A 10,067-nucleotide genomic window follows, 5' to 3' on the forward strand; every position below is an offset into this window, starting at 1 on the left:
ATAACACTTATATGTGGAATCTAAAATATGACACAAATGAACTTATCAATGAAACAGAAACTGACTCACAGCCATAGAGAACAGACTTTTGGTTGCCAAGGGAGGGGTGGGGGTGTGGGGGAGGGATGGATTGGGAGTTTAGGACTAGCAGATGCAAACTATTCTATATAGGATGGATAAACAACAAGGTCCTACTGCATAGCACAGGGAACTATATTCAATATCCTGTGATAAACCATAATGGAAAGAATATGAAAAACAATATATATATATATGCACACATACACATATATACGTATAACTGAACCACTTTGCTGTACACCAGAAACTAACACAACATTGTAAGTCAACTATACTTGAATTTAATTAATTAATTAAATATATCTATAAATTCTGCATTTATCTTAAAACATTTTTATTGCCTTCCCACTTTAATGTCTTATAGCTAAGTAGTGTTAGACATATTAACTAACCACTGTGAACCTTAATTTTCTCATCTATATTAATGAGTACCTCAAAATGTTATTGTAAAAATTAATTAAAAAGTTTTTAGAGCATGGACCACACTGCTTCGTACATACAGAGTACAAAATAGATGTAAGCTGCCCCTTTTTAACGTTTGTAATTCTCTATTTAATCTTATCATTCCAACATTTAGACTAGGTAGACATAGATAATTGTAAGAAATACTGTAAAATACATTTTGGAAAATTTCATTCATTGTTACCTCAATATTATTTCCCATTATTATTTTGTCTTTTTAGAAATGTTATTAATTAAAAAAAGAAATAATTCCTCAATTTCTATGCTGTAAATACTGCTCACTGAAATGTAAGTACAGTCCCTACAAAGCTAACATAATTTCATATGCTTTACCTTTGGTAAATATCTCGTCTTTTACTGGCTTCTAGAGCTCCTTTCAATCGACTCTCAGAAAGCAAATCATCAACCTACAATAAATGGAGAATGTTTAAAATATCATATTGTTAAATACCATATAACCTTAGGAAATAAAATTTTAATTCTTTTTTCCCAATATTTTATAATGAATACTTTTAAATATACAATAAAGTTGAAAGAACTTTATAGTGAACATCCAAATACCCACCACCTAGATTCTACCATTAACATTTTACTATACTTTTATGACATATCTATTCATCAATTCATCTTATTTTTTATGTATTTCAAAGTAAACTACAATCATCAATATATTTCCCCTTAATACACCATGGGTATCACTAACTAGAGTTCAATCTTTGGTGTAAAATTTACATACAAATGAAATGCACAAATCTTAAGTATACATTTGCTGAGTTTTGGCAAATGCATACACCCTTGTAATCCAAACCCCTATCAACGTACAGAAAATTACCATTACTCCAGAAAGTATGTACTCATTTGTGTAATCATTTCACAAGAATGTTTTTGAGATACTTCCATATTGTTGTGTGTATCATTAGTTTATTCCTTCTTATTGCCGAGTAGTATTCATTATGTGAATAAACCATAAATTTTTTAATCCTCATTCTTTTATCTTATATTGTGATTTAGTAATTTCCAAACACTATGTGTAACTTTGCCAACATACCCACAAAAGAGGCACATACATCTTTTGCATTCTATAGATACTGTGGAGAAGATAAAGTGGATGAAAAAAGAGAAATAAAAATTCTCTACTCTTGCCATTTTGCATCTGTTATTTACAAAATTCACACACATGCTAACAGAGTCGGTCATCACAGGCATGACCCAGATGGGCTCTTGATCACTTGTCCCATGGATACCAAGTTGGAAATCTGTTCCATTTTTTGCTTCAGGTGTCTTCCGTGGGGCCAGGGAAGAATGAGCTCACACTACCTACAGAGTCCTTCACAGACATACAGGGTATCAAAAGGCTCTGGAGCCAATTTGTCTCCGACTTGAATAATCCTGGCAATAGTTTACTTTGCTACATCTTTGTAATAATTATAATTTTTTTAGTTTACTTCTACAACATTTCCTGGTTCTCTCAATGTCCCACTAAATTTAAAATTAAATACAAAACCATATTAAGCATCTGGCCAAAGCTTAGCTTAAGTCAATGTGTCATCAAGTTTTATTTTTATTTCTACCAGAAGAGTATTCTATTTTGTTGTACCACTATAATTCCAATAGAGTCCATTAAGAAACATTTATCCATCCCATCTTTTGTACTTTTTAAGTGAAAGTCCAAAAGTGGATAAAATACGAGCATTCAGTACATCTCTTACCTGCCAAAGTTTATAAAATAATTCTATTTAGTGGAAACAATATTTGGTAATAGATCAAATGAAAAATAAAAAGTAAAATTAGCAAAGTAAAATAGGAATTTCAGAAAATAAATTAACAACACATTAATTACTACTTACTTTTTTCTTACAAAATTTTTTTTCTTGGCCATGACACGCGGCCTGTGGGATCCTAGTTCCCCGACCAGGGATTGAACCAGGGCCCTCAGCAGTGAAAGCATGGAGTCCCAACCACTGGACCACCAGGGAATTCCCTTTCTTAATTTTTTTTTTTTACGATTTTTTTTTAAACGTGGACCGTTTTTAAAGTCTTTATTGAATTTGTTACAATATTGCTTCTGTTTTTATGTTCTGTTTTTTGGCCACAAGGCATGTGGGATCTTAGCTCCCCGACCAGGGGTTGAACCCACACCCCCTGCACTGGAAGGCGAAGTCTTAACCAATGGACCACCAGGGAAGTGTCCCCACCCCAACCCAAAATTATGAAAATATCAAAAAGTATGAAGCGAAACATAATAGTCATTAGCATTCTGCCACATAGAGTTACCATGCTGGCATGTTTCCTTCTATCTTTTTTTCTATGTATATTACATATAAAATTTTAAAATTGAAATACTGTATATTCAATTTTATATTTTTTCTAACTTGACATTTTATCACAAATATTTTCCCTAACATGTTAAAATCTCCTTAAAATTTTAATCTATTATATCCCAACATGTTATTTATCCATTCCCCTACTACTGATCGTTTAAGTTGCATCCAGCCTTTTGTATTATAAGTAATACTATGACGAATACCTCCATACCTCAACCTGTGTCTCAATTTTTTATTATTATGTATGGCAAATTCCTGGAAATGTAATTCCCAGCTTAGGAGCATGAATACTTGCTACATCTTATCAAACGGCTTTCCAGAAATGCTGTGCCTTATACCCTGCAGCAGTGTTAAGTGCCTGTTTCATCACAGCCTCCCCAATACCGGGTAATGTGATATTTTAAGTGTTTGTGATCTCTTACTTCCTTTGCAATTACTTGATTAACTTTTAAGTTAACTTTTCTCATATTTGTGTGTTACTAGTATTTCTCCTTTAGTTCAAGTCCTTTGTTCATTTGTCAGGTCTTATTTTTCTTATATATTAGGACTATTCCTTGACACCTATTTCGCTGGGATTCATGTGAAGCAAAAACACTCAATAGCTCTACTGGATGAAGGATAAAGGAAAGGAGGCATGGAGAGTGGAGGAGAGTGATGTTGGGCGCAGAGGTGGTTGGAATAATTATTGTTAAAAGTTTAGATTTGTAGGGCTTCCCTGGTGGCGCAGTGGTTGAGAGTCCGCCTGCCGATGCAGGGGATGGGCTCGTGCCCCGGTCCGGGAAGATCCCACATACCGCGGAGCGGCTGGGCCCGTGAGCCATGGCCGCTGAGCCTGCGCGTCCGGAGCCTGTGCTCCGCAACGGGAGAGGCCACAACAGTGACAGGCCCGCGTACCAAAAAAAAAAAAAAAAAGTTTAGATTTGGAGGTGAGATGGGTTAAGGGGAGCTGTTAGGTTGGAGATAGAGCCGTTAGGGTGAGATGCGGGGGAGAGCAGCACTTAGTCGATGGTCCCGATTTTCTAGCCTCCCCGGGGTTGGGTTGGGAGTGTGAAGGCTTAGAATCAGTTTGGTGCTGGGATCAGTTTGATGCTGGGGGTGAGGTAGGTTACAACTTGGAAACTGAAGTGGGTTGGGTAGGCTCCCAGGGTTAGGGTGCGCCCCAGAGCTCGCCCGCCACCAGAGCCCAGGTCCCCCAATGGACAGCCAGATGATACCTGCTGCTTCAGCTCCTGATTGCGACGCTGCAGTGACTGGAGGGGATCGCGCTGCCGCCTCGCCAGCATCTCCTTCGCCTCGGCGCGGAGCTCACGCCGGTCGTCAGGGAAACCAAGACGGCGGCACCGGAAGGTGACGCCATCACCGCGCGCCCGCCTCGCAGCCCGACTGCCTGCTGCGGGAGGAATGTGGGGATGATTCTCCCTCGAGGATGCCGCTCCGCCAGCCCGCAGGTCCTGAGTTCACTGACCAGCTACTCACCTTTTTCTCGCCAGTCCGAAAGGATTGGGGTGGAGATGAGGGGGAATGCCCCGCGGCGTCCGAAACTACAAGTCCCATAATACCCAGTACTACCACGACATTCCTCCTGGGGTACCGGGTGTTTTGGCAGTTGTTTTCTGACACCAGTTTTTCTAAACTAACCTTAAGATACAATTTAAGCATCTCAATATCTTAAATTAACTGCAAGCATAGCTTTCCTATATGGCCTTAATGGGATACGTGGTTCTGGCGCATACTCTCACTTCAAAAAGGCAGTGTTAAATTCTTTGCCACTTGGGATACTGCTGAAGTATCACTTCATTGTAGTTTTGCACATGGTCCATCCTGAGTTCTGGGAGGATGGTGACTCTGTTCTACAGCAATTTTGTGAGCACCTAATTATGAGCTCCATTTTACATCTCTCAGGGAGGTTATAATAACATTTCCCCAAGTGGAACTCAGTCCTATAAATCCAATTCCCAAACTCTTTCCACTACACCGAATAAGGATGACGACCTGAGTTCACTTTTCAAAAGATGAACCACACTGATGTGTTCTTCAGTACAACACACAAGGTAATTCCACAGGCCCAACTGCCATGTTATTTGCAATACTTTTTTCTTCAATAGAGAGAAGTGAAAAGCGCCCACCGCACTGAATTTTCAGGGTGAACACACCCCCATGTAAGTAACATAACCCAGATTCGGATACAGAATGTGACCAGCACTCTAGTGGTCTTCCCCTCCTTCTAGTCCCTGCCCACCTCCACCCCCTACACCAAATGTAAACACTATCCCAATCTCTAACTGTAAAAATCTGTCTTGCCTCTTTTTTGAACTGAATAATGGAATCACGCAGTGTACTGGCATCTTGTCAGGCTTCTTTCATTCAACCTGTTTGTGCAATGAATCTATATCATCGTGTGGGTTGTAGTTTGTTCATTCTCATTGCTCTCTGATTCATTGTATGACATACTCTAATATACTCATCCATTCTACTTTTTTGTATCTCATGTCTTTACTTTGAATTAATTTCTCCATCGTGGCTCATGATACTTAAAAGTTCACTTAAACAGCCATAGTTTTTCCATTGAAAATCTAACAAATGAGGAAGTAGTAAGTACTATAAAGTATTTTTAGATGGATTAATAAATCGGTACTTCTAAGTGATCTTGTTAGAGGTAAGCAAAAAGAAAAAAACTACACTAAAGACAACCCATCATTTATGAAATCCTTATTTATTTTATATATGTCTATAAAAATTTTTTAAAAAATCTACCTACTTTATAGGGATTTCCATTTTTTTTTTTTTTTTTTTTTTTTTTTTTTTTTTCTCGGTCTTTTCACTTTTGTGTTCTCTCCCGTTGCGGAGCACAGGCTCCAGACGCGCAGGCTCAGCGGCCATGGCTCACAGGCCTAGCCACTCCGCGGCATGTGGGATCTTCCTGGACCGGGGCACGAACCGGTGTCCCCTGCATTGACAGGCGGACTCTCAACCACTGCGCCACCAGGGAAGCCCAGGATTTCCATATTTTAAATGGAAAAGTTACAGGGTCATGAAGATGGTAAAACTCTATATTGGTAAAAATAAACAAAATAAACCCCCTACACGTGTATATATGTATGAGGAAGGGTACAAAAAAGGTTTATTACTCTTGTTCATCTCGGGTGGAAAGATGCTCTGATTTTATACATTTTTGTACACTATTCAGCGTGAGAAGCATTTATTCCTTATAATTCCTGCATCAGTATCATCCATATCACCTGGGTGACTGTTAGAAATGCATATTCTCAGGCCTCACCATAGACCCACAGGATCAGAATCTAAATTTTAACAATACCCCAGTGTTTCACATGCACCTTCAAGTTTGAGAAATACCGCTTAGGTATTCACCACGCCGTAAGGAGTGAGATGACTCAGCTAGCTGCCTTCCTTTTCATTAACTTACATTTCTTTTGACTTGTAATGCTCAGTATAGTCGCTTTAGCACTAGTCACTGCTTCTGTTGTCATCCCTTGATGCCATTACGAAAATCAGAGTAACCTACAAGACCGTTTTGAAGTGAGGTAGCCGAAACCAAAGCAAACCATGGCCATTGCTTCTCCCGAGAACAAGCTATTTCATAAAACTTGTTATGATTTTCTTCCATCAGTGTGTTACAATGTATATCAACTCTGTGTTACAATGTATATCAACTTTGTACCGCTGTCTCACAGGAGATACTGAAAAAGAATTTAACAGCTTCCAGACTAGTGGTTAACATGGAAAATGTAACATCTCCATGTAAGCCAACAGTTTCAGGGAAAAAACCAAACACATTTAAGTAGGGCAAGGGGTAGACAGCTAGAGGTGAAACAGTGAGAGGCAATGTCGGGGGGAATTGTCCACCACAGGGCTGGGAACACATGGGCACAGTGTGAAGAGGCAGTAGGCAGAAAACGAGGGGCAGACTGAGTGGTGTAGGGTGGCTGAAAACCGCGTAAGGACTAGACAGGTCTCGGGGGTGAACAGCACAGGCCCAGAGGGGCAGGATGACAGAACATTGGGGTGAGACAGGTGAGGGAGACGAGTGTGTCCGGGTGATGCACATAAGTAATGGGAAAGGAGTCACATTGGAAAGACCAGGTCCACCAGGAACGTGGCACAAGAACAGGCCCATACGGGCAGAACTGGTCATAACCTAGATGCTTAACCAGGAACATACCAACAGTCTGGAGGCACCGTGGATGTGCCATAAGAGACCTACCTTGTCTCAAAGAGCCTCAACTCTTTGACCCTCAGTGATGAATGGTGACTCAGATACTTCAGCCACCTGCAGCCCAGATGGAATGGCGCTCTAAGAACCAACATTTCGGTCCTTAAGTACTGCATTCACAGAATGCAAATGAAGTTGGAAGTAATAAAGCATAACGGCCCTCCTAAAATGGAAGAAAAAAAAAGCTCTCTGTGGAAACAACTTTCCCGAATTTTCTTACGTTAATACGGAGCTGATCCTAAATTTACTGAGAAACAAAGTTAATCTTTATAGGAATGAGCAAGGGCAGTGTTCTAGAAAACACCCCTGGAAAATCAAAAATAACCTGGGACTTTGTCACTCTTGATTTTCAGACACAGTTATCCCTTGGTATCATCGGAGGATATCATCCTGGAACCCCAGGAGCTGCCACGGATACCAAAATCCAAGGCTGCTCAAGCGCCACAGTTGGCCCTTCCTATCCATGTTTCCACAGGCACAGACTCAACCAGCCATGGATAGTAAGTGGACAGTGGTCCACTTACATATAGATTTATTGAAAACAATCTACATGTAAGTGAACCTGTGCAATTCAAACCCATGTTCAAGGGTCAACTGTAGTTGGGATTTATCACTAAGGTCTATTCAATGAGGTTTCTCCTTCACATGTATACTCCATAATGATACAAATGAAACTTTTGTCATTAAAACTTATACTTCGTGCTTGGAGTATGTTGTCAGCCTCAGATGTGTAAAGGTCTTACATACATTACCCTTACCTCAGTTATTTTTACATAGCCGTTTGCTTTCCAGAATAGGTCCAGCAAAACTGCTAACCAAAGAGAATCATAGTGGTTCCTAGACCAACTTTGCTTTGCAGTTGTACCAAGGAACCAGCATAGATTCTTTAGAAAACAAGATAGCTGACCAAAGACAGTAATTATAAGTTTTGAGGATCAAATCTCTTAATTCAGTAAGCTGCATGGGAGGCAAGATACTCTTTTTCCTTTTAATAAAAGGTTCAAATATGTTTAATTTTTTTATTTTAAAAATAAAATTGATTCATAAAGTGCAAGGAGAAACTATTTCTGTCCAGTTCTCTATATCCATCTTCAACAAGCTGTTGGAAACAGAAAAGAGAAATAAAAATTAGGAATACATAATGGTTAACTTCAAATTATTCTATTGTTTAGTTAAACCATGAACAAGAAGATCTGGTGTTACAGATAAGAAAACTGCGATCCTGTAAATTTGCAGAGCTCTGATGAAAAAGCCAGGACTAGACTCAAGGTTCCTGACTTTCAAGCCATTGCCAGCCTGCCAAGGACCTAAGAATTTAGACTGGAGATGACAAAACATGAATGCAAAGATGTACTATGGTGCTACCAAGGATATTTTAAAAAATAAATTGATGTGGGGAGGGGGGAAGGGGGTGGTAGGAACACCTCCACGGTCCTTTTTTTCATTTTCTATTCTTTCCAGTATTTTCCATTTTGAAGCTTAATGTCGCCAAGGTGCAACGACTTTGCACGCGGTTAAGACAGTCCCGTTAAACACACGCAGTGAACTACGATACCAAAATGTGAGTTATTAGGGAAAACAGAACTTCCTCCTCTTTCTGGTGCCTGGGGGGACAAGTCACCTCCTGTGGGCTCTCCAAAGACCCTCCTGTCCCAAGATATCCGGCCGTCCCCGAAGTCTCCCCATAAGGCGTCGCTGTAAGTACTGCTCACCGACTCCGGCAAGAGCCCGGCACTGCGAGCGGAGAGAGTGTGGCGAGCCTGGCTTCGGCTGGAGCCCCGCGCCGGAGAGGCGAGGTGGCCTCGACGTGGCCGCGCGGTGGCCGGCGGGGACCGACAGCGCGGGGATCTCAGGCCAGGTCCAGCTTCTTCTGCGTCGCCGCCAGCTTGTCTTGCAGCCTCTTCTTTCTCCAGTCCAGGTAGCGCCGCCGCAGCCGGTTTGCCTGCCAGCCCACGAGCACTCCGGAGGCGAAGGCCACCAGCACGGACAGCTGCAACGTCCTCTCGGACACGTCCGCCATCGCGGCTCCCAGGCTTGCAGCGCGGCCTACGGCGCGGCGGCCGGGTCAAAAGGCGCAGCGCGTTTCGGGGCGGGGCGCGGGCCGTGAGAGCCCGGCGCGCCTTGCCGCGCAGCTCTTGCAATTTAAAGATTCGTCGATCTCGCCTGCTGGTGAAGACTTGCCCCGCCCTTGGATAGCCCCGCAGTTACCTCCTCTGAACCCCTACCATACTCATTGTTTGGCGTTCATCAGATGTTGCCTTGATTTATTATTATTAGCTAACTACAACCTCATGGTCAGCTCAACCTCTTTGTATTTTCTCTCAGCAGCAGAATGCGAGCCAAATATGTGACTTTAAATTTTCTGGGAACCCATTTAAAAAAATGCAAACAGATGAAATTATTGTTAATAACGTATTTTACTTAGCTTAATATACATAAAGGATGTTATCTTTTCAACATGTAATCAGAAAAGCTATTAATGAGATCTTTTATTCTTTTTTTATACTAAGACTTTGAAATCTGGTGTAGATGTTATAATTAACATCACATCTCAATTTGAACACTAAATTTTCGGTGGAGAGACTTGATCAGTTTCTAGAATTCACAAAAGTTAGTTGAAAAATTAGATTCATGTACCCACATTGTTTCAAACACATGTAAAAATTTCTCCAATATCTGAGTTGAGTATCTTTTTCAAAATAAATAAATTTATTTATTTATTTATGGCCGCTTTGGGTCTTCATTGCTGCGTGCGGGCTTTCTCTAGTGAGCAGGGGCTACTCTTTGTTGTGGTGTGTGAGCTTCTCATTTCAGTGGCTTCTCTTGTTGGGGAGCATGGGCTCTAGGCACGCGGGCTTCAATAGTTGTGGCACGCGGGCTCCAGAGCGCAGGCTCAGTAGTTGTGGCACATGGGCTTAGTTGCTCCATGGCATGTGGGATCTTCCTGGACCAGGGATCGAACCCATGTC

General features: G+C 41.2%; 2 protein-coding genes across 6 annotated transcripts in view; both read right to left on the reverse strand.

Moving 5' to 3' along the window:
• NPHP1 (nephrocystin 1) overlaps positions 1-8,831 on the reverse strand; it is a 105,216-nt gene extending 96,385 nt beyond the window's left edge. For all 5 annotated transcript variants that reach the window (XM_027129007.1, XM_027129011.1, XM_027129010.1 and 2 more), the window contains exons 1-4: positions 8,720-8,831; positions 7,090-7,261; positions 4,082-4,254; positions 877-950 (exon numbers count right to left, since the gene is read on the reverse strand). In XM_027129007.1, the coding sequence (XP_026984808.1) occupies positions 877-950; positions 4,082-4,150 (143 nt within the window). In that variant the 5' untranslated portion in view covers positions 4,151-4,254; positions 7,090-7,261; positions 8,720-8,831. The remainder of the gene's footprint in view (positions 1-876; positions 951-4,081; positions 4,255-7,089; positions 7,262-8,719) is intronic.
• MTLN (mitoregulin) lies at positions 8,093-9,332 on the reverse strand. The gene is given in 4 exon segments (XM_027128632.1): positions 8,093-8,197; positions 8,811-9,127; positions 9,129-9,232; positions 9,329-9,332. Coding segments are annotated over 3 exon segments (288 nt in total). The 3' UTR covers positions 8,093-8,197; positions 8,811-8,947.
• Positions 9,333-10,067: the final 735 nt, after the last annotated feature.

The sequence above is a fragment of the Aethalodelphis obliquidens genome, unplaced genomic scaffold, assembly GCF_003676395.1.
Source record: "Aethalodelphis obliquidens isolate GAN/ISIS:26980383/991018 unplaced genomic scaffold, ASM367639v1 scaffold35, whole genome shotgun sequence".
NCBI lineage: Eukaryota > Metazoa > Chordata > Mammalia > Artiodactyla > Delphinidae > Aethalodelphis > Aethalodelphis obliquidens.